General features: G+C 42.8%; 1 protein-coding gene across 2 annotated transcripts in view; it reads left to right on the plus strand.

The window, feature by feature from the left end:
* LOC109903114 (KH domain-containing, RNA-binding, signal transduction-associated protein 3) overlaps nucleotides 1-26,260 on the plus strand; it is a 202,300-nt gene that overhangs the window by 58,091 nt on the left and 117,949 nt on the right. For both annotated transcript variants that reach the window (XM_031788710.1, XM_020499737.2), the window contains exon 2: nucleotides 591-718. In XM_031788710.1, the coding sequence (XP_031644570.1) occupies nucleotides 591-718 (128 nt within the window). The remainder of the gene's footprint in view (nucleotides 1-590; nucleotides 719-26,260) is intronic.

The following is a 26,260-nucleotide window of genomic DNA, read 5'->3' on the forward strand; positions in this document are numbered from 1 at the left end:
TGGCCTCCCTAGCCCCCGCTACATTATAATTTTATTGGCTCCTGAACACAGATGTTATCCATCTCATTGAACCTTCAAGGTTATATCTTCAAATACATCAAAGACTACCCCTCTAAACGGGAGGAACCGTGACAGCCAATATTTTCCATACCCTGGAGATATACTCATCTCTCTACATGCAGACTCCCTCATTATCAATTTTCATGAGGTAAAACATGAAAGCTATTCAAATGTCTGGGAAACTCAAATTTGATCTACCTACTATTAAATTGCAAAATATTACAAACCAGACAGAGAGCTTCATCCAATGAGCACGATGAATGACTATGATATGATTTGAACCATATCCAGTTCATTAATACCATTGCCAGAAGAGCCTATTTCACAGTTGACTGAGCAAGCAAAAAGGTGTGAGCCTGAGTGACAACAAACCAACTGTCAAACTGGCACACTTAAAGGCTATTATTTCAGTTCAACAAACTCCTTTAAATAAAGGAACAAACATCTTTTGATCCTTTGATCACTTTTTGAATGTTTGTCTTAATCATTTGTAGTCATTGCCTCGTCTTGCTTTTTTTTTCTCCCTGTAGAAATCGAAAAATTACAAAAAGATGAAGAAAAAGAAGAAAAAGAAGAGGAGAAGTTTATCGACGTGGTCATCAACAAGAACATGAAGCTGGGACAGAAAGTGTTAATACCCTTCAAACAGTTTCCCAAAGTAAGTGCTGCTGGATTTGGGCTAGAGATTTCCAGATCATATACTGTGCAACTGCAATCAAAAAATGGTTTCTTTTCAGTTAGCTTCTGGGATTTTTTTCTATTTTCATTTGACTTCCAGACAGCTAGCATCTGACAGTTCACGCATTTATTTTTACACAATGAAAAGCAACCTGTATAATTAAGTGAACGAATAAGTCAACAGTACAGTGACTACAAGAAGAGATAACAGAATTGGGCCATGATCACATTTCCTTCTCCAAACATCTAATTTATGATTTTATAACATTACAGTACAAATTACCCTTCATTTTATAGAACCCCTACGAACCCCTACCACTCTGATCTGTCAGCTACATGACCTTGCTCACATCTCCATGTGCTTATAACTCTTTTTATTCCCTTATTCTTTCCTTTTGAAAAAGGCAATGACTCTACTGACGCTTGTTTAAGGTTGCTATTTCCTGCAGATTGTTCTTGGTCTTTTAATTTGTATCTATTTAATTTTGGCACCTTGCATGTTTTCATTGAAAAGACAAACCAGGAAAAAAATATGCAGGTGTGTCGAGGCCAAAGCAGAGATTTTCAGTAGACATCCAATTTCAGTACCATCCGTGACCTATTTGTTCCTTGTAAATAAATAGAGAGTCTAACAATAGGTAATAAAGAGCCAAAGAAAAAAGAGAGAGGGAGAGAGAGACAAGGAGAAAAAGACACCTGCACTTCCCTTTTTCTGCTCCAACAATAAAAACAGAGCCATGTGCATACTACACACACACTCACTCACTCACTCACTCACTCACTCACTCACTCACTCACTCACTCACTCACTCACTCACTCAATCACACACACACCTCTCAGAATGACCGCCATGTCAGGATGAAACAGCCCATGCTGTTTGAGTGATAATGCTGTGCTCATCTAGCCATGTGATGAGAGCCCTTCATCCTCCTCAGGCCTCCACTCTGAGACAAAGCTCCCAGCATCAACAGCAGCGTTTAATGGAGCCACACAGCAGCTGCATGTAAGCCAGTTCCCACAGGGTCCCTAACAGGGAGGCTAGTAGCGTAGCAGAGAGGCTAGCGTAAAAAAAGAGAAGCCTCTCTCAGGTGATGATGACATCCCTCAGGTTTTCACCTCAGTCCTCTCTGAGAGAGGCTGTAGATGGATGACCTGGCTTTCAGAGGACAGAAAGCTGCAGGAGCTTCAACACAGTCTGCTGTGGCACCCTATTCCCTGTTTAGTGCACTACTTTTGTAGGCGCAATATTTTTTTGAATATGTTTTTTACATAATGTGGTGAGTCCTATTGATAAATATAGCTATTTTGAAAGGGAGCTCTGGTTAGATATTCACAGTGTTCTCTAACTTAAACAAACTGATTGTGAGAGCTACATTTTGTCCCTTTCTAAAATAATTACAATGACATTAATAAAGGGAGATGTAATGTCATCTAGAGACCCATCTGTGTCTCAAAGGAGTGCAGCGAAACACATTTGCTTTGACAGCTTTGATAAGTGGGGCCGCTAATACGCTGTTTAGAGCCTCAACAAGCCACCGAAGGAAGACAAATTCAATTTGTTCAATCTGACAGGTAGCAATGGGCTAGAGTGATCGCTGTGACTCCAATGGGTTTTCTCCCTGAACTACAAACATCACCTTTTGGCTTTCGCCACTGAAGTGGCTCACTGCGTTTCCCAAAGCGACCGTTTAGACTCATGTTCAGAGGGTTTATATCCATCTTCTAAAAACATGGCTTTATAATAATATGAAACAGGCAAGGACACCAGAGAGCAGGTTCCAGACGTATGGTTTTCTCTGACAAATAAAGTTTAGCTATGAAATAAAATACCTAACACTCTTAAATTGGGCCACTGGTTAAATGCGAGTTCAACCTGAATTATGATATTCACCTAGCAGCACAGTTCATTGCTGTGCTACGATGGAGAATGGGTTGTGCATGTTGTGCATGTCTGCTTGTTATATACCAATTTGTGCTGGAAAACAGAGAAGCTGGAAAACAGAGTAATCATTTACAGTTGTGATAAAGTATTAGTGATACAGTGAGAGTGGCTTAGAATTGATTTGTGTAAGCGGAGAGAGGATTGCAGCTAAACAGGGAAGACAGGGACAAGAATTTGGCCCTGCATTTTATCCACACTAGACCACATCACTGCACGTACCACCGACTTAGCAGTACAGTACAGCGTTTCTCAATCAATTGTGTACCAGTGACTGGTCCTCCTCCTTTTTTTACCAGCTCATGTTCATGTCATGACCATAGAGAGCCTTTTTAATATCTATTTTGGTTAGGTCGGGGTGAGATTAGCGTGGGTAATCTAGGTTGTTTATTTCTATGTTGGTCTGGTATGGTTCCCAATCAGTTGTTTATCGTTGTCTCTGATTGGGGATCATATTTAGGCAGCCATTCCCCCACTGTGTTTTGTGGGATCTTGTTTATGTGTAGTTGCCTGTGAGTACTTCATTTACATCACGCTTCTGTCGTTCTTTATTGTTTTCGTGCGTTTCATTCAATAAACATGTGGAACCCATATCACACTGCGCTTTGGTCCAAATGTTATTACGCCGATCGTGACAGTTTAAAACAAACACAATATGTAAAAAACACCACTTGAGATACAACTCACCACTATAACTGTTCCTCTGTCTGGAGATACAACTCACCACTATAACTGTTCCTCTGTCTGGAGATACAACTCACCACTACAACTGTTCCTCTGTCTGGAGATACAACTCACCACTATAACTGTCTCTGTCTGGAGATACAACTCACCACTATAAATGTTCCTCTGTCTGGAGATACACTCATCACTATAACTGTTCCTCTGTCTGGAGATACAACTCACCACTATAACTGTTCTCTGTCTGGAGATACACTTCATCACTCTATAAAACTGTTCCTTCCCTGTCTTGGAGATACAACTGCACCACTATAACGTCCTGGGATACAACTCACAACTATAACTGTCCTTGGAGATACAACTTCACCACTATAAATGTTCCTCTGTCTGGAGATACAACTCACCAATATAACTGTTCCTCTGTCTGGAAGTACAAAAACTCACCACTATAACTGGTCCTCTGTCTGGAGATAACAATCACCACTATAACGGTTCCTCTGTCGGGAGATACAACTCCCACTATAACTGTTCCCTCTTGTCTGGAGATTACAACTCACCACTATACGGTTTCCTCTGTCTGGAAGATACAACTCACCACTATAACTGTTCCTCTGTCGGAGATACACCAAACTCACCACTAGAACTGTTCCTCTGTCTGGATACAACTCACCACTATAACTGTTCCTCTGGAGATACAACTCACCACTATACTTTTTCTCTGTCTGGAGATACAACTCACCACTAAACTGTTCCTCTGTCTGGAGATACAACTCACCACTATAACTGTTCATCTGGATACAACTCACCACTATAACTGTTCCTCCTCTGTCTGGAGATACAACTCACACTATAACTGTTCTCCTGTCTGGAGATACAACTCACCACTATAACTGTTCCTCTGTCGGAGATACAACTCACCACTATAACTGTTCCTCTGTCTGGAGATACAACTCACCACTATAACTGTTCCTCTGTCTGGAGATACAACTCACCACTATAACTGTTCCTCTGTCTGGAGATACAACTCACACACTATAACTGTTCCTCTGTCTGGAGATACAACTCACCACTATAACTGTTCCCTGTCTGGAGATACAACTCACCACTATAACTGTTCCTCTGTCTGGAGATACAACTCACCACTATAACTGTTCCTCTGTCTGGAGATACTCACCACTATAACTGTTCCTCTGTCTGGAGATACAACTCACCACTATAACTGTTCCTCTGGAGATACAACTCACCACTATAAATGTTCCTCTGTCTGGAGATACAACTCACCACTATAACTGTTCCTCTGTCTGGAGATACAACTCACCACTATAACTGTTCCTCTGTCTGGAGATACAACTCACCACTATAACTGTTCCCCTGTCTGGAGATACAACTCACCACTATAACTGTTCCTCTGTCTGGAGATACAACTCACCACTATACTGTCTGTTCCTCTGTCTGGAGATACAACTCACCACTATAACTGTTCTCCTCTGTCTGGAGATACAACTCACCACTATAACTGTTCCTCTGTCTGGAGATACAACTCACCACTATAACTGTTCCTCTGTCTGGAGATACAACTCACCACTATACTGTTCCTCTGTCTGGAGATACAACTCACCACTATAACTGTTCCTCTGGAGATACAACTCACACCACTATAACTGTTCCTTTGGAGATACAACTCACCACTATAACTGTTCCTCTGTCTGGAGATACAACTCACCACTATAACTGTTCCTCTGTCTGGAGATACAACTCACCACTATAACTGTTCCTCTGTCTGGAGATACAACTCACCACTATAACTGTTCCTCTGTCTGGAGATACAACTCACCACTATAACTGTTCCCTGTCTGGAGATACAACTCACCACTATAACTGTTCCTCTGTCTGGAGATACAACTCACCACTATAACTGTTCCTCTGTCTGGAGATACAACTCACCACTATAACTGTTCCTCTGTCTGGAGATACAACTCACCACTATAACTGTTCCTCTGTCTGGAGATACAACTCACCACTATAACTGTTCCTCTGTCTGGAGATACAACTCACCACTATAACTGTTCCTCTGTCTGGAGATACAACTCACCACTATAACTGTTCCTCTGTCTGGAGATACAACTCACCACTATAACTGTTCCCCTGTCTGGAGATACAACTCACCACTATAACTGTTCCTCTGTCTGGAGATACAACTCACCACTATAACTGTTCCTCTGGAGATACAACTCACCACTATAACTGTTCCTTCTGTCTGGAGATACAACTCACCACTATAACTGTTCTCTGTCTGGAGATACAACACTCCACTATAACTGTTCTCCTGTCTGGAGATACAACTCACCACTATAACTGTTCCTGTGGAGATACAACTCACCACTATAACTGTTCCTCTCTGTCTGGAGATACAACTCACCACTATAACTGTTCCTCTGTCTGGAGATACAACTCACCACTATAACTGTTCTCTGTCTGGAGATACAACTCACCACTATAACTGTTCCTCTGTCTGGAGATACAACTCACCACTATAACTGTTCCTCTGTCTGAGATACAACTCACCACTATAAACTGTTCCTCTGTCTGAGATACAACTCACCACTATAACTGTTCCTCTGTCTGGAGATACAACTCACCACTATAACTGTTCCTCTGTCTGGAGATACAACTCACCACTATAACTGTTCCTCTCTGTCTAGATACAACTCACCACTATAACTGTTCCTCTGTCTGGAGATACAACTCACCACTATAACTGTTCCTCTGTCTGGAGATACAACTCACCACTATAACTGTTTCTCTGTCTGGAGATACAACTCACCACTATAACTGTTCCTCTGTCTGGAGATACAACTCACCACTATAACTGTTCCTCTGTCTGGAGATACAACTCACCACTATAACTGTTCCTCTGGAGATACAACTCAGCACTATAGCTGTTCTTCTGTCTGGAGATACAACTCACCACTATAACTGTTCCTCTGTCTGGAGATACAACTCAGCACTATAACTGTTCTCCTGTCTGGAGATACAACTCACCACTATAACTGTTCCTCTGTCTGGAGATACAACTCACCACTATAACTGTTCCTCCTCTGGAGATACAACTCACCACTATAACTGTTCTCCTGTCTGGAGATACAACTCACACCATAACTGTTCCTGTCTGGAGATACAACTCACCACTATAACTGTTCATCTGGAGATACAACTCACCACTATAACTGTTCCTCTGTCTGGAGATACAACTCAGCACTATATCTGTTCTCCTGTCTGAAGATACAACTCACCACTATAACTGTTCCTCTGTCTGGAGATACAACTCACCACTATAAACTGTTCCTCTGGAGATACAACTCACCACTATAACTGTTCTCTCTTGTATGGAGATACAACTCACCACCATAACTTTCTGTCTCCTGTCTGGAGATACATCTCACCACTATAACTGTTCCTCTGGAGATACAACTCACCACTATAACTGTTCCTCTGTCTGGAGATACAACTCACCACTATAACTGTTCCTCTGTCTGGAGATACAACTCACCACTATAACTGTTCCCCTGTCTGGAGATACAACTCACCACTATAACTGTTTCTGTCTGGAGATACAACTCACCACTATAACTGTTCCTCTGTCTGGAGATACAACTCACCACTATAATGTTCCTCTGTCTGGAGATACAACTCACCACTATAACTGTTCCTCTGTCTGGAGATACAACTCACCACTATAACTGTTCCTCTGTCTGGAGATACAACTCACCACTATAACTGTTCCTCTGGAGATACAACTCCCACTTATAACTGTTCCTTTGGAGATACAACTCACCACTATAACTGTTCCTCTGTCTGGAGATACAACTCACCACTATAACTGTTCCTCTCTGTGGAGATACAACTCACCACTATAACTGTTCCCTCTGGAGATACAACTCACCACTATAACTGTTCCTCTGTCTGGAGATACAACTCACCACTATAACTGTTCCTCTGTCTGGAGATACAACTCACCACTATAACTGTTCCTCTGTCTGGAGATACAACTCACCACTATAACTGTTCCTCTGTCTGGAGATACAACTCACCACTATAACTGTTCCTCTGTCTGGAGATACAACTCACCACTATAACTGTTCCTCTGTCTGGAGATACAACTCACCACTATAACTGTTCCTCTGTCTGGAGATACAACTCACCACTATAACTGTTCCTCTGTCTGGAGATACAACTCACCACTATAACTGTTCCTCTGTCTGGAGATACAACTCACCACTATAACTGTTCCTCTGTCTGGAGATACAACTCACCACTATAACTGTTCCTCTGTCTGGAGATACAACTCACCACTATAACTGTTCCTGTCTGGAGATACAACTCACCACTATAACTGTTCCTCTGTCTGGAGATACAACTCACCACTATAACTGTTCCTCTGTCTGGAGATACAACTCACCACTATAACTGTTCCTCTGTCTGGAGATACAACTCACCACTATAACTGTTCCTCTGTCTGGAGATACAACTCACCACTATAACTGTTCCTCTGTCTGGAGATACAACTCACCACTATAACTGTTCCTCTGTCTGGAGATACAACTCACCACTATAACTGTTCCTCTGGAGATACAACTCACCACTATAACTGTTCCTCTGGAGATACAACTCACCACTATAACTGTTCCTCTGTCTGGAGATACAACTCACCACTATAACTGTTCCTCTGTCTGGAGATACAACTCACCACTATAACTGTTCCTCTGGAGATACAACTCACCACTATAACTGTTCCTCTGTCTGGAGATACAACTCACCACTATAACTGTTCCTCTGTCTGGAGATACAACTCACCACTATAACTGTTCCTCTGTCTGGAGATACAACTCACCACTATAACTGTTCCTCTGTCTGGAGATACAACTCACCACTATAACTGTTCCTCTGTCTGGAGATACAACTCACCACTATAACTGTTCCTCTGTCTGGAGATACAACTCACCACTATAACTGTTCCTCTGGAGATACAACTCACCACTATAACTGGTCCTTTGGAGATACAACTCACCACTATAACTGTTCCTCTGTCTGGCGATACAACTCACCACTATAACTGTTCCTCTGTCTGGAGATACAACTCACCACTATAACTGTTCCTCTGTCTGGAGATACAACTCACCACTATAACTGTTCCTCTGTCTGGAGATACAACTCACCACTATAACTGTTCCTCTGTCTGGAGATACAACTCACCACTATAACTGTTCCCTGTCTGGAGATACAACTCACCACTATAACTGTTCCTCTGGAGATACAACTCACCATTATAACTGGTCCTTTGGAGATACAACTCACCACTATAACTGTTCCTCTGTCTGGAGATACAACTCACCACTATAACTGTTCCTCTGTCTGGAGATACAACTCACCACTATAACTGTTCCTCTGGAGATACAACTCACCACTATAACTGTTCCTCTGTCTGGAGATACAACTCACCACTATAACTGTTCCTCTGTCTGGAGATACAACTCACCACTATAACTGTTCCTCTGTCTGGAGATACAACTCACCACTATAACTGTTCCTCTGTCTGGAGATACAACTCACCACTATAACTGTTCCTCTGTCTAAGATACAACTCACCACTATAACTGTTCCTCTGTCTGGAGATACAACTCACCACTATAACTGTTCCTCTGTCTGGAGATACAACTCACCACTATAACTGTTCCTCTGTCTGGAGATACAACTCACCACTATAACTGTTCCTCTGTCTGGAGATACAACTCACCACTATAACTGTTCCTCTGTCTGGAGATACAACTCACCACTATAACTGTTCCTCTGTCTGGAGATACAACTCACCACTATAACTGTTCCTCTGTCTGGAGATACAACTCACCACTATAACTGTTCCTCTGTCTGGAGATACAACTCACCACTATAACTGTTCCTCTGTCTGGAGATACAACTCACCACTATAACTGTTCCTCTGTCTGGAGATACAACTCACCACTATAACTGTTCCCCTGTCTGGAGATACAACTCACCACTATAACTGTTCCTCTGTCTGGAGATACAACTCACCACTATAACTGTTCCTCTGGAGATACAACTCACCACTATAACTGTTCTTCTGTCTGGAGATACAACTCACCACTATAACTGTTCCTCTGTCTGGAGATACAACTCACCACTATAACTGTTCTCCTGTCTGGAGATACAACTCACCACTATAACTGTTCCTCTGTCTGGAGATACAACTCACCACTATAACTGTTCCTCTGGAGATACAACTCACCACTATAACTGTTCTCCTGTCTGGAGATACAACTCAGCACCATAACTGTTCTCCTGTCTGGAGATACATCTCACCACTATAACTGTTCCTCTGGAGATACAACTCACCACTATAACTGTTCCTCTGTCTGGAGATACAACTCACCACTATAACTGTTCTCCTGTCTGGAGATACAACTCACCACTATAACTGTTCCTCTGTCTGGAGATACAACTCACCACTATAACTGTTCCTCTGTCTGGAGATACAACTCACCACTATAACTGTTCCTCTGTCTGGAGATACAACTCACCACTATAACTGTTCCTCTGTCTGGAGATACAACTCACCACTATAACTGTTCCTCTGTCTGGAGATACAACTCACCACTATAACTGTTCCTCTGTCTGGAGATACAACTCACCACTATAACTGTTCCTCTGTCTGGAGATACAACTCACCACTATAACTGTTCCTCTGTCTGGAGATACAACTCACCACTATAACTGTTCCTCTGTCTGGAGATACAACTCACCACTATAACTGTTCCTCTGTCTGGAGATACAACTCACCACTATAACTGTTCCTCTGTCTGGAGATACAACTCACCACTATAACTGTTCCTCTGTCTGGAGATACAACTCACCACTATAACTGTTCCTCTGTCTGGAGATACAACTCACCACTATAACTGTTCCTCTGTCTGGAGATACAACTCACCACTATAACTGTTCCTCTGTCTGGAGATACAACTCACCACTATAACTGTTCCTCTGTCTGGAGATACAACTCACCACTATAACTGTTCCTCTGTCTGGAGATACAACTCATCACTATAACTGTTCCTCTGTCTGGAGATACAACTCACCACTATAACTGTTCATCTGTCTGGAGATACACTTCACCACTATAACTGTTCCCCTGTCTGGAGATACAACTCACCACTATAACTGTTCCTCTGGAGATACAACTCACCACTATAACTGGTCCTTTGGAGATACAACTCACCACTATAACTGTTCCTCTGTCTGGCGATACAACTCACCACTATAACTGTTCCTCTGTCTGGAGATACAACTCACCACTATAACTGTTCCTCTGTCTGGAGATACAACTCACCACTATAACTGTTCCTCTGTCTGGAGATACAACTCACCACTATAACTGTTCCCCTGTCTGGAGATACAACTCACCACTATAACTGTTCCTCTGTCTGGAGATACAACTCACCACTATAACTGTTCCTCTGTCTGGAGATACAACTCACCACTATAACTGTTCCTCTGTCTGGAGATACAACTCACCACTATAACTGTTCCTCTGTCTGGAGATACAACTCACCACTATAACTGTTCCTCTGTCTGGAGATACAACTCACCACTATAACTGTTCCTCTGTCTGGAGATACAACTCACCACTATAACTGTTCCTCTGTCTGGAGATACAACTCACCACTATAACTGTTCCCCTGTCTGGAGATACAACTCACCACTATAACTGTTCCTCTGTCGGGAGATACAACTCACCACTATAACTGTTCCTCTGGAGATACAACTCAGCACTATAGCTGTTCTTCTGTCTGGAGATACAACTCACCACTATAACTGTTCCTCTGTCTGGAGATACAACTCAGCACTATAACTGTTCTCCTGTCTGGAGATACAACTCACCACTATAACTGTTCCTCTGGAGATACAACTCACCACTATAACTGTTCCTCTGTCTGGAGATACAACTCACCACTATAACTGTTCCTCTGTCTGGAGATACAACTCACCACTATAACTGTTCCTCTGTCTGGAGATACAACTCACCACTATAACTGTTCCTCTGTCTGGAGATACAACTCACCACTATAACTGTTCCCCTGTCTGGAGATACAACTCACCACTATAACTGTTCCTCTGTCTAGAGATACAACTCACCACTATAACTGTTCCTCTGTCTGGAGATACAACTCACCACTATAACTGTTCCTCTGTCTGGAGATACAACTCACCACTATAACTGTTCCTCTGTCTGGAGATACAACTCACCACTATAACTGTTCCTCTGTCTGGAGATACAACTCACCACTATAACTGTTCCTCTGTCTGGAGATACAACTCACCACTATAACTGTTCCTCTGTCTGGAGATACAACTCACCACTATAACTGTTCCCCTGTCTGGAGATACAACTCACCACTATAACTGTTCCTCTGTCGGGAGATACAACTCACCACTATAACTGTTCCTCTGGAGATACAACTCAGCACTATAGCTGTTCTTCTGTCTGGAGATACAACTCACCACTATAACTGTTCCTCTGTCTGGAGATACAACTCAGCACTATAACTGTTCTCCTGTCTGGAGATACAACTCACCACTATAACTGTTCCTCTGTCTGGAGACACAACTCACCACTATAACTGTTCCTCTGGAGATACAACTCACCACTATAACTGTTCTCCTGTCTGGAGATACAACTCAGCACCATAACTGTTCTCCTGTCTGGAGATACATCTCACGACTATAACTGTTCATCTGGAGATACAACTCACCACTATAACTGTTCCTCTGTCTGGAGATACAACTCAGCACTATATCTGTTCTCCTGTCTGAAGATACAACTCACCACTATAACTTTTCCTCTGTCTGGAGACACAACTCACCACTATAACTGTTCCTCTGGAGATACAACTCACCACTATAACTGTTCTCCTGTCTGGAGATACAACTCACCACCATAACTGTTCTCCTGTCTGGAGATACAACTCACCACTATAACTGTTCCTCTGGAGATACAACTCACCACTATAACTGTTCCTCTGTCTGGAGATACAACTCACCACTATAACTGTTCCTCTGTCTGGAGATACAACTCACCACTATAACTGTTCCCCTGTCTGGAGATACAACTCACCACTATAACTGTTCCTCTGTCTGGAGATACAACTCACCACTATAACTGTTCCTCTGTCTGGAGATACAACTCACCACTATAACTGTTCCTCTGTCTGGAGATACAACTCACCACTATAACTGTTCCTCTGTCTGGAGATACAACTCACCACTATAACTGTTCCTCTGTCTGGAGATACAACTCACCACTATAACTGTTCCTCTGGAGATACAACTCACCATTATAACTGGTCCTTTGGAGATACAACTCACCACTATAACTGTTCCTCTGTCTGGCGATACAACTCACCACTATAACTGTTCCTCTGTCTGGAGTTACAACTCACCACTATCACTGTTCCTCTGGAGATACAACTCACCACTATAACTGTTCCTCTGTCTGGAGATACAACTCACCACTATAACTGTTCCTCTGTCTGGAGATACAACTCACCACTATAACTGTTCCTCTGTCTGGAGATACAACTCACCACTATAACTGTTCCTCTGTCTGGAGATACAACTCACCACTATAACTGTTCCTCTGTCTGGAGATACAACTCACCACTATAACTGTTCCTCTGTCTGGAGATACAACTCACCACTATAACTGTTCCTCTGTCTGGAGATACAACTCACCACTATAACTGTTCCTCTGTCTGGAGATACAACTCACCACTATAACTGTTCCTCTGTCTGGAGATACAACTCACCACTATAACTGTTCCTCTGTCTGGAGATACAACTCACCACTATAACTGTTCCTCTGTCTGGAGATACAACTCACCACTATAACTGTTCCTCTGTCTGGAGATACAACTCACCACTATAACTGTTCCTCTGTCTGGAGATACAACTCACCACTATAACTGTTCCTCTGTCTGGAGATACAACTCACCACTATAACTGTTCCTCTGTCTGGAGATACAACTCACCACTATAACTGTTCCTCTGTCTGGAGATACAACTCACCACTATAACTGTTCCTCTGTCTGGAGATACAACTCACCACTATAACTGTTCCCTGTCTGGAGATACAACTCACCACTATAACTGTTCCTCTGGAGATACAACTCACCACTATAACTGGTCCTTTGGAGATACAACTCACCACTATAACTGTTCCTCTGTCTGGAGATACAACTCACCACTATAACTGTTCCTCTGTCTGGAGATACAACTCACCACTATAACTGTTCCTCTGGAGATACAACTCACCACTATAACTGTTCCTCTGTCTGGAGATACAACTCACCACTATAACTGTTCCTCTGTCTGGAGATACAACTCACCACTATAACTGTTCCTCTGTCTGGAGATACAACTCACCACTATAACTGTTCCTCTGTCTGGAGATACAACTCACCACTATAACTGTTCCTCTGTCTGGAGATACAACTCACCACTATAACTGTTCCTCTGTCTGGAGATACAACTCACCACTATAACTGTTCCTCTGTCTGGAGATACAACTCACCACTATAACTGTTCCTCTGTCTGGAGATACAACTCACCACTATAACTGTTCCTCTGTCTGGAGATACAACTCACCACTATAACTGTTCCTCTGTCTGGAGATACAACTCACCACTATAACTGTTCCTCTGTCTGGAGATACAACTCACCACTATAACTGTTCCTCTGTCTGGAGATACAACTCACCACTATAACTGTTCCTCTGTCTGGAGATACAACTCACCACTATAACTGTTCCTCTGTCTGGAGATACAACTCACCACTATAACTGTTCCTCTGTCTGGAGATACAACTCACCACTATAACTGTTCCCCTGTCTGGAGATACAACTCACCACTATAACTGTTCCTCTGTCTGGAGATACAACTCACCACTATAACTGTTCCTCTGGAGATACAACTCACCACTATAACTGTTCCTCTGTCTGGAGATACAACTCACCACTATAACTGTTCCTCTGTCTGGAGATACAACTCACCACTATAACTGTTCTCTGTCTGGAGATACAACTCACCACTATAACTGTTCCTCTGTCTGGAGATACAACTCACCACTATAACTGTTCCTCTGTCTGGAGATACAACTCAGCACTATAACTGTTCTCCTGTCTGGAGATACAACTCACCACTATAACTGTTCCTCTGGAGATACAACTCACCACTATAACTGTTCCTCTGTCTGGAGATACAACTCAGCACTATAACTGTTCTCCTGTCTGGAGATACAACTCACCACTATAACTGTTCCTCTGTCTGGAGATACAACTCACCACTATAACTGTTCCTCTGTCTGGAGATACAACTCACCACTATAACTGTTCCTCTGTCTGGAGATACAACTCACCACTATAACTGTTCCTCTGTCTGGAGATACAACTCACCACTATAACTGTTCCTCTGTCTGGAGATACAACTCACCACTATAACTGTTCCCTGTCTGGAGATACAACTCACCACTATAACTGTTCCTCTGTCTGGAGATACAACTCACCACTATAACTGTTCCTCTGTCTGGAGATACAACTCACCACTATAACTGTTCCTCTGTCTGGAGATACAACTCACCACTATAACTGTTCCTCTGTCTGGAGATACAACTCACCACTATAACTGTTCCTCTGTCTGGAGATACAACTCACCACTATAACTGTTCCTCTGTCTGGAGATACAACTCACCACTATAACTGTTCCTCTGTCTGGAGATACAACTCACCACTATAACTGTTCCTCTGTCTGGAGATACAACTCACCACTATAACTGTTCCTCTGTCTGGAGATACAACTCACCACTATAACTGTTCCTCTGTCTGGAGATACAACTCACCACTATAACTGTTCCTCTGTCTGGAGATACAACTCACCACTATAACTGTTCCTCTGTCTGGAGATACAACTCACCACTATAACTGTTCCTCTGTCTGGAGATACAACTCACCACTATAACTGTTCCTCTGTCTGGAGATACAACTCACCACTATAACTGTTCCTCTGGAGATACAACTCACCACTATAACTGTTCTGTCTGGAGATACAACTCACCACTATAACTGTTCCTCTGTCTGGAGATACAACTCACCACTATAACTGTTCCTCTGTCTGGAGATACAACTCACCACTATAACTGTTCCTCTGTCTGGAGATACAACTCACCACTATAACTGTTCCTCTGGAGATACAACTCACCACTATAACTGTTCCTCTGTCTGGAGATACAACTCACCACTATAACTGTTCCTCTGTCTGGAGATACAACTCACCACTATAACTGTTCTCTGTCTGGAGATACAACTCACCACTATAACTGTTCCTCTGTCTGGAGATACAACTCACCACTATAACTGTTCCTCTGGAGATACAACTCACCACTATAACTGTTCCTCTGTCTGGAGATACAACTCACCACTATAACTGTTCTCTGTCTGGAGATACAACTCACCACTATAACTGTTCCTGTCTGGAGATACAACTCACCACTATAACTGTTCCTCTGTCTGGAGATACAACTCACCACTATAACTGTTCCTCTGTCTGGAGATACAACTCACCACTATAACTGTTCCTCTGTCTGGAGATACAACTCACCACTATAACTGTTCCTCTGGAGATACAACTCACCACTATAACTGTTCCTCTGTCTGGAGATACAACTCACCACTATAACTGTTCCTCTGTCTGGAGATACAACTCACCACTATAACTGTTCCTCTGGAGATACAACTCACCACTATAACTGTTCCTCTGTCTGGAGATACAACTCACCACTATAACTGTTCCTCTGTCTGGAGATACAACTCACCACTATAACTGTTCCTCTGTCTGGAGATACAACTCACCACTATAACTGTTCCTCTGTCTGGAGATACAACTCACCACTATAACTGTTCCTCTGTCTGGAGATACAACTCACCACTATAACTGTTCCTCTGTCTGGAGATACAACTCACCACTATAACTGTTCCTCTGTCTGGAGATACAACTCACCACTATAACTGTTCCTCTGTCTGGAGATACAACTCACCACTATAACTGTTCCTCTGGAGATACAACTCACCACTATAACTGTTCCTGTCTGGAGATACAACTCACCACTATAACTGTTCCTCTGTCTGGAGATACAACTCACCACTATAACTGTTCCTCTGTCTGGAGATACAACTCACCACTATAACTGTTCCTCTGGAGATACAACTCACCACTATAACTGTTCCTCTGTCTGGAGATACAACTCACCACTATAACTGTTCCTCTGTCTGGAGATACAACTCACCACTATAACTGTTCCTCTGTCTGGAGATACAACTCACCACTATAACTGTTCCTCTGTCTGGAGATACAACTCACCACTATAACTGTTCCTCTGTCTGGAGATACAACTCACCACTATAACTGTTCCTCTGTCTGGAGATACAACTCACCACTATAACTGTTCCTCTGTCTGGAGATACAACTCACCACTATAACTGTTCCTCTGTCTGGAGATACAACTCACCACTATAACTGTTCCTCTGTCTGGAGATACAACTCACCACTATAACTGTTCCTCTGTCTGGAGATACAACTCACCACTATAACTGTTCCTCTGTCTGGAGATACAACTCACCACTATAACTGTTCCTCTGTCTGGAGATACAACTCACCACTATAACTGTTCCTCTGTCTGGAGATACAACTCACCACTATAACTGTTCCTCTGTCTGGAGATACAACTCACCACTATAACTGTTCCTCTGTCTGGAGATACAACTCACCACTATAACTGTTCCTCTGTCTGGAGATACAACTCACCACTATAACTGTTCCTCTGTCTGGAGATACAACTCACCACTATAACTGTTCCCCTGTCTGGAGATACAACTCACCACTATAACTGTTCCTCTGTCTGGAGATACAACTCACCACTATAACTGTTCCTTCTGGAGATACAACTCACCACTATAACTGTTCCTCTGTCTGGAGATACAACTCACCACTATAACTGTTCCTCTGTCTGGAGATACAACTCACCACTATAACTGTTCCTCTGGAGATACAACTCACCACTATAACTGTTCCTCTGTCTGGAGATACAACTCACCACTATAACTGTTCCTCTGTCTGGAGATACAACTCACCACTATAACTGTTCCTCTGTCTGGAGATACAACTCACCACTATAACTGTTCCTCTGTCTGGAGATACAACTCACCACTATAACTGTTCCTCTGTCTGGAGATACAACTCACCACTATAACTGTTCCTCTGTCTGGAGATACAACTCACCACTATAACTGTTCCTCTGTCTGGAGATACAACTCACCACTATAACTGTTCCTCTGTCTGGAGATACAACTCACCACTATAACTGTTCCTCTGTCTGGAGATACAACTCACCACTATAACTGTTCCTCTGTCTGGAGATACAACTCACCACTATAACTGTTCCTCTGTCTGGAGATACAACTCACCACTATAACTGTTCCTCTGTCTGGAGATACAACTCACCACTATAACTGTTCCTCTGTCTGGAGATACAACTCACCACTATAACTGTTCCTCTGTCTGGAGATACAACTCACCACTATAACTGTTCCTCTGTCTGGAGATACAACTCACCACTATAACTGTTCCCCTGTCTGGAGATACAACTCACCACTATAACTGTTCCTCTGTCTGGAGATACAACTCACCACTATAACTGTTCCTCTGGAGATACAACTCACCACTATAACTGTTCCTCTGTCTGGAGATACAACTCACCACTATAACTGTTCCTCTGTCTGGAGATACAACTCACCACTATAACTGTTCCTCTGTCTGGAGATACAACTCACCACTATAACTGTTCCTCTGTCTGGAGATACAACTCACCACTATAACTGTTCCTCTGTCTGGAGATACAACTCACCACTATAACTGTTCCTCTGTCTGGAGATACAACTCACCACTATAACTGTTCTCTGTCTGGAGATACAACTCACCACTATAACTGTTCCTCTGTCTGGAGATACAACTCACCACTATAACTGTTCCTCTGTCTGGAGATACAACTCACCACTATAACTGTTCCTCTGTCTGGAGATACAACTCACCACTATAACTGTTCCTCTGTCTGGAGATACAACTCACCACTATAACTGTTCCTCTGTCTGGAGATACAACTCACCACTATAACTGTTCCTCTGTCTGGAGATACAACTCACCACTATAACTGTTCCTCTGTCTGGAGATACAACTCACCACTATAACTGTTCCTCTGTCTGGAGATACAACTCACCACTATAACTGTTCCTCTGTCTGGAGATACAACTCACCACTATAACTGTTCCTCTGTCTGGAGATACAACTCACCACTATAACTGTTCCTCTGTCTGGAGATACAACTCACCACTATAACTGTTCCTCTGTCTGGAGATACAACTCACCACTATAACTGTTCCTCTGTCTGGAGATACAACTCACCACTATAACTGTTCCTCTGTCTGGAGATACAACTCACCACTATAACTGTTCCTCTGTCTGGAGATACAACTCACCACTATAACTGTTCCTCTGTCTGGAGATACAACTCACCACTATAACTGTTCCTCTGTCTGGAGATACAACTCACCACTATAACTGTTCCTCTGTCTGGAGATACAACTCACCACTATAACTGTTCCTCTGTCTGGAGATACAACTCACCACTATAACTGTTCCTCTGTCTGGAGATACAACTCACCACTATAACTGTTCCTCTGTCTGGAGATACAACTCACCACTATAACTGTTCCTCTGTCTGGAGATACAACTCACCACTATAACTGTTCCTCTGGAGATACAACTCACCACTATAACTGTTCCTCTGTCTGGAGATACAACTCACCACTATAACTGTTCCTCTGTCTGGAGATACAACTCACCACTATAACTGTTCCTCTGTCTGGAGATACAACTCACCACTATAACTGTTCCTCTGTCTGGAGATACAACTCACCACTATAACTGTTCCTCTGTCTGGAGATACAACTCACCACTATAACTGTTCCTCTGTCTGGAGATACAACTCACCACTATAACTGTTCCTCTGTCTGGAGATACAACTCACCACTATAACTGTTCCTGTCTGGAGATACAACTCACCACTATAACTGTTCCCTCTGGAGATACAACTCACCACTATAACCTCTGTCTGGAGATACAACTCACCACTATAACTGTTCCTCTGTCTGGAGATACAACTCACCACCATAACAGTTCCTCTGTCTGGAGATACAACTCACCACTATAACTGTTCCTCTGGAGATACAACTCACCACTATAACTGTTCCTCTGTCTGGAGATACAACTCACCACTATAACTGTTCCTCTGTCTGGAGATACAACTCACCACTATAACTGTTCCTCTGTCTGGAGATACAACTCACCACTATAACTGTTCCTCTGTCTGGAGATACAACTCACCACTATAACTGTTCCTCTGTCTGGAGATACAACTCACCACTATAACTGTTCCTCTGTCTGGAGATACAACTCACCACTATAACTGTTCCTCTGTCTGGAGATACAACTCACCACTATAACTGTTCCTCTGTCTGGAGATACAACTCACCACTATAACTGTTCCTCTGTCTGGAGATACAACTCACCACTATAACTGTTCCTCTGTCTGGAGATACAACTCACCACTATAACTGTTCCTCTGTCTGGAGATACAACTCACCACTATAACTGTTCCTCTGTCTGGAGATACAACTCACCACTATAACTGTTCCCCTGTCTGGAGATACAACTCACCACTATAACTGTTCCTCTGTCTGGAGATACAACTCACCACTATAACTGTTCCTCTGGAGATACAACTCACCACTATAACTGTTCCTCTGTCTGGAGATACAACTCACCACTATAACTGTTCCTCTGTCTGGAGATACAACTCACCACTATAACTGTTCTCTGTCTGGAGATACAACTCACCACTATAACTGTTCCTCTGTCTGGAGATACAACTCACCACTATAACTGTTCCTCTGGAGATACAACTCACCACTATAACTGTTCCTCTGTCTGGAGATACAACTCACCACTATAACTGTTCTCTGTCTGGAGATACAACTCACCACTATAACTGTTCCTCTGGAGATACAACTCACCACTATAACTGTTCCTCTGTCTGGAGATACAACTCACCACTATAACTGTTCCTCTGTCTGGAGATACAACTCACCACTATAACTGTTCCTCTGTCTGGAGATACAACTCACCACTATAACTGTTCCTGTCTGGAGATACAACTCACCACTATAACTGTTCTCCTGTCTGGAGATACAACTCACCACTATAACTGTCTCCTGTCTGGAGATACAACTCACCACTATAACTGTTCCTCTGGAGATACAACTCACCACTATAACTGTTCCTCTGTCTGGAGATACAACTCACCACTATAACTGTTCCTCTGTCTGGAGATACAACTCACCACTATAACTGTTCCTCTGTCTGGAGATACAACTCACCACTATAACTGTTCCTCTGTCTGGAGATACAACTCACCACTATAACTGTTCCTCTGTCTGGAGATACAACTCACCACTATAACTGTTCCTCTGTCTGGAGATACAACTCACCACTATAACTGTTCCTCTGTCTGGAGATACAACTCACCACTATAACTGTTCCTCTGTCTGGAGATACAACTCACCACTATAACTGTTCCTCTGTCTGGAGATACAACTCACCACTATAACTGTTCCTCTGGAGATACAACTCACCACTATAACTGTTCTCTGTCTGGAGATACAACTCACCACTATAACTGTTCCTCTGTCTGGAGATACAACTCACCACTATAACTGTTCCTCTGTCTGGAGATACAACTCACCACTATAACTGTTCCTCTGGAGATACAACTCACCACTATAACTGTTCCTCTGTCTGGAGATACAACTCACCACTATAACTGTTCCTCTGTCTGGAGATACAACTCACCACTATAACTGTTCCTCTGTCTGGAGATACAACTCACCACTATAACTGTTCCTCTGTCTGGAGATACAACTCACCACTATAACTGTTCCTCTGTCTGGAGATACAACTCACCACTATAACTGTTCCTCTGTCTGGAGATACAACTCACCACTATAACTGTTCCTCTGTCTGGAGATACAACTCACCACTATAACTGTTCCTCTGTCTGGAGATACAACTCACCACTATAACTGTTCCTCTGGAGATACAACTCACCACTATAACTGTTCCTCTGTCTGGAGATACAACTCACCACTATAACTGTTCCTCTGTCTGGAGATACAACTCACCACTATAACTGTTCCTCTGGAGATACAACTCACCACTATAACTGTTCCTCTGTCTGGAGATACAACTCACCACTATAACTGTTCCTCTGTCTGGAGATACAACTCACCACTATAACTGTTCCTCTGTCTGGAGATACAACTCACCACTATAACTGTTCCTCTGTCTGGAGATACAACTCACCACTATAACTGTTCCTCTGTCTGGAGATACAACTCACCACTATAACTGTTCCTCTGTCTGGAGATACAACTCACCACTATAACTGTTCCTCTGTCTGGAGATACAACTCACCACTATAACTGTTCCTCTGTCTGGAGATACAACTCACCACTATAACTGTTCCTCTGTCTGGAGATACAACTCACCACTATAACTGTTCCTCTGTCTGGAGATACAACTCACCACTATAACTGTTCCTCTGTCTGGAGATACAACTCACCACTATAACTGTTCCTCTGTCTGGAGATACAACTCACCACTATAACTGTTCCTCTGTCTGGAGATACAACTCACCACTATAACTGTTCCTCTGTCTGGAGATACAACTCACCACTATAACTGTTCCTCTGTCTGGAGATACAACTCACCACTATAACTGTTCTCTGTCTGGAGATACAACTCACCACTATAACTGTTCCTCTGTCTGGAGATACAACTCACCACTATAACTGTTCCTCTGGAGATACAACTCACCACTATAACTGTTCCTCTGTCTGGAGATACAACTCACCACTATAACTGTTCTCCTGTCTGGAGATACAACTCACCACTATAACTGTTCCTCTGGAGATACAACTCACCACTATAACTGTTCCTCTGTCTGGAGATACAACTCAGCACTATAACTGTTCTCCTGTCTGGAGATACAACTCACCACTATAACTGTTCCTCTGTCTGGAGATACAACTCACCACTATAACTGTTCCTCTGTCTGGAGATACAACTCACCACTATAACTGTTCCTCTGTCTGGAGATACAACTCACCACTATAACTGTTCCTCTGTCTGGAGATACAACTCACCACTATAACTGTTCCTCTGTCTGGAGATACAACTCACCACTATAACTGTTCCTCTGTCTGGAGATACAACTCACCACTATAACTGTTCCTCTGTCTGGAGATACAACTCACCACTATAACTGTTCCTCTGTCTGGAGATACAACTCACCACTATAACTGTTCCTCTGTCTGGAGATACAACTCACCACTATAACTGTTCCTCTGTCTGGAGATACAACTCACCACTATAACTGTTCCTCTGTCTGGAGATACAACTCACCACTATAACTGTTCCTCTGTCTGGAGATACAACTCACCACTATAACTGTTCCTCTGTCTGGAGATACAACTCACCACTATAACTGTTCCTCTGTCTGGAGATACAACTCACCACTATAACTGTTCCTCTGTCTGGAGATACAACTCACCACTATAACTGTTCCTCTGTCTGGAGATACAACTCACCACTATAACTGTTCCTCTGTCTGGAGATACAACTCACCACTATAACTGTTCCTCTGTCTGGAGATACAACTCACCACTATAACTGTTCCTCTGTCTGGAGATACAACTCACCACTATAACTGTTCCTCTGTCTGGAGATACAACTCACCACTATAACTGTTCTCTGTCTGGAGATACAACTCACCACTATAACTGTTCCTCTGTCTGGAGATACAACTCACCACTATAACTGTTCCTCTGTCTGGAGATACAACTCACCACTATAACTGTTCCTCTGTCTGGAGATACAACTCACCACTATAACTGTTCCTCTGTCTGGAGATACAACTCACCACTATAACTGTTCCTCTGTCTGGAGATACAACTCACCACTATAACTGTTCCTCTGGAGATACAACTCACCACTATAACTGTTCCTCTGTCTGGAGATACAACTCACCACTATAACTGTTCCTCTGTCTGGAGATACAACTCACCACTATAACTGTTCTCTGTCTGGAGATACAACTCACCACTATAACTGTTCCTCTGTCTGGAGACACAACTCACCACTATAACTGTTCCTCTGGAGATACAACTCACCACTATAACTGTTCTCCTGTCTGGAGATACAACTCACCACTATAACTGTTCCTCTGTCTGGAGATACAACTCACCACTATAACTGTTCCTCTGTCTGGAGATACAACTCACCACTATAACTGTTCCTCTGTCTGGAGATACAACTCACCACTATAACTGTTCTCCTGTCTGGAGATACAACTCACCACTATAACTGTTCCTCTGTCTGGAGATACAACTCACCACTATAACTGTTCCTCTGGAGATACAACTCACCACTATAACTGTTCTCCTGTCTGGAGATACAACTCACCACTATAACTGTTTCTCTGTCTGGAGATACAACTCACCACTATAACTGTTCCTCTGGAGATACAACTCACCACTATAACTGTTCCTCTGTCTGGAGATACAACTCACCACTATAACTGTTCCTCTGTCTGGAGATACAACTCACCACTATAACTGTTCCCCTGTCTGGAGATACAACTCACCACTATAACTGTTCCTCTGTCTGGAGATACAACTCACCACTATAACTGTTCCTCTGTCTGGAGATACAACTCACCACTATAACTGTTCCTGTCTGGAGATACAACTCACCACTATAACTGTTCCTCTGTCTGGAGATACAACTCACCACTATAACTGTTCCTCTGTCTGGAGATACAACTCACCACTATAACTGTTCCTCTGTCTGGAGATACAACTCACCACTATAACTGTTCCTCTGGAGATACAACTCACCACTATAACTGTTCCTGTCTGGAGATACAACTCACCACTATAACTGTTCCTCTGTCTGGAGATACAACTCACCACTATAACTGTTCCTCTGTCTGGAGATACAACTCACCACTATAACTGTTCCTGTCTGGAGATACAACTCACCACTATAACTGTTCCTCTGTCTGGAGATACAACTCACCACTATAACTGTTCCTCTGTCTGGAGATACAACTCACCACTATAACTGTTCCTCTGTCTGGAGATACAACTCACCACTATAACTGTTCCTCTGTCTGGAGATACAACTCACCACTATAACTGTTCCTCTGTCTGGAGATACAACTCACCACTATAACTGTTCCTCTGTCTGGAGATACAACTCACCACTATAACTGTTCCTCTGTCTGGAGATACAACTCACCACTATAACTGTTCCCCTGTCTGGAGATACAACTCACCACTATAACTGTTAATCTGTCTGGAGATACAACTCACCACTATAACTGTTCCTCTGTCTGGAGATACAACTCACCACTATAACTGTTCCTCTGTCTGGAGATACAACTCACCACTATAACTGTTCCTCTGGAGATACAACTCACCACTATAACTGTTCCTCTGTCTGGAGATACAACTCACCACTATAACTGTTCCTCTGTCTGGAGATACAACTCACCACTATAACTGTTCCTCTGTCTGGAGTTACAACTCACCACTATAACTGTTCCTCTGTCTGGAGATACAACTCACCACTATAACTGTTCCTCTGTCTGGAGATACAACTCACCACTATAACTGTTCCTCTGTCTGGAGATACAACTCACCACTATAACTGTTCCTCTGTCTGGAGATACAACTCACCACTATAACTGTTCCTCTGTCTGGAGATACAACTCACCACTATAACTGTTCCTCTGTCTGGAGATACAACTCACCACTATAACTGTTCCTCTGTCTGGAGATACAACTCACCACTATAACTGTTCCTCTGTCTGGAGATACAACTCACCACTATAACTGTTCCTCTGTCTGGAGATACAACTCACCACTATAACTGTTCCTCTGTCTGGAGATACAACTCACCACTATAACTGTTCCTCTGTCTGGAGATACAACTCACCACTATAACTGTTCCTCTGTCTGGAGATACAACTCACCACTATAACTGTTCCTGTCTGGAGATACAACTCACCACTATAACTGTTCCTCTGTCTGGAGATACAACTCACCACTATAACTGTTTCCTCTGGAGATACAACTCACCACTATAACTGTTCTCTGTCTGGAGATACAACTCACCACTATAACTGTTCTCTGTCTGGAGATACAACTCACCACTATAACTGTTCCTCTGGAGATACAACTCACCACTATAACTGTTCCTCTGTCTGGAGATACAACTCACCACTATAACTGTTCTCTGTCTGGAGATACAACTCACCACTATAACTGTTCCTCTGTCTGGAGATACAACTCACCACTATAACTGTTCCTCTGTCTGGAGATACAACTCACCACTATAACTGTTCCTCTGTCTGGAGATACAACTCACCACTATAACTGTTCCTCTGTCTGGAGATACAACTCACCACTATAACTGTTCCTCTGTCTGGAGATACAACTCACCACTATAACTGTTCCTCTGTCTGGAGATACAACTCACCACTATAACTGTTCCTCTGTCTGGAGATACAACTCACCACTATAACTGTTCCTCTGTCTGGAGATACAA

This window comes from Oncorhynchus kisutch, linkage group LG14 (assembly GCF_002021735.2).
Source record: "Oncorhynchus kisutch isolate 150728-3 linkage group LG14, Okis_V2, whole genome shotgun sequence".
In the NCBI taxonomy this organism is placed as follows: Eukaryota; Metazoa; Chordata; class Actinopteri; order Salmoniformes; family Salmonidae; genus Oncorhynchus; species Oncorhynchus kisutch.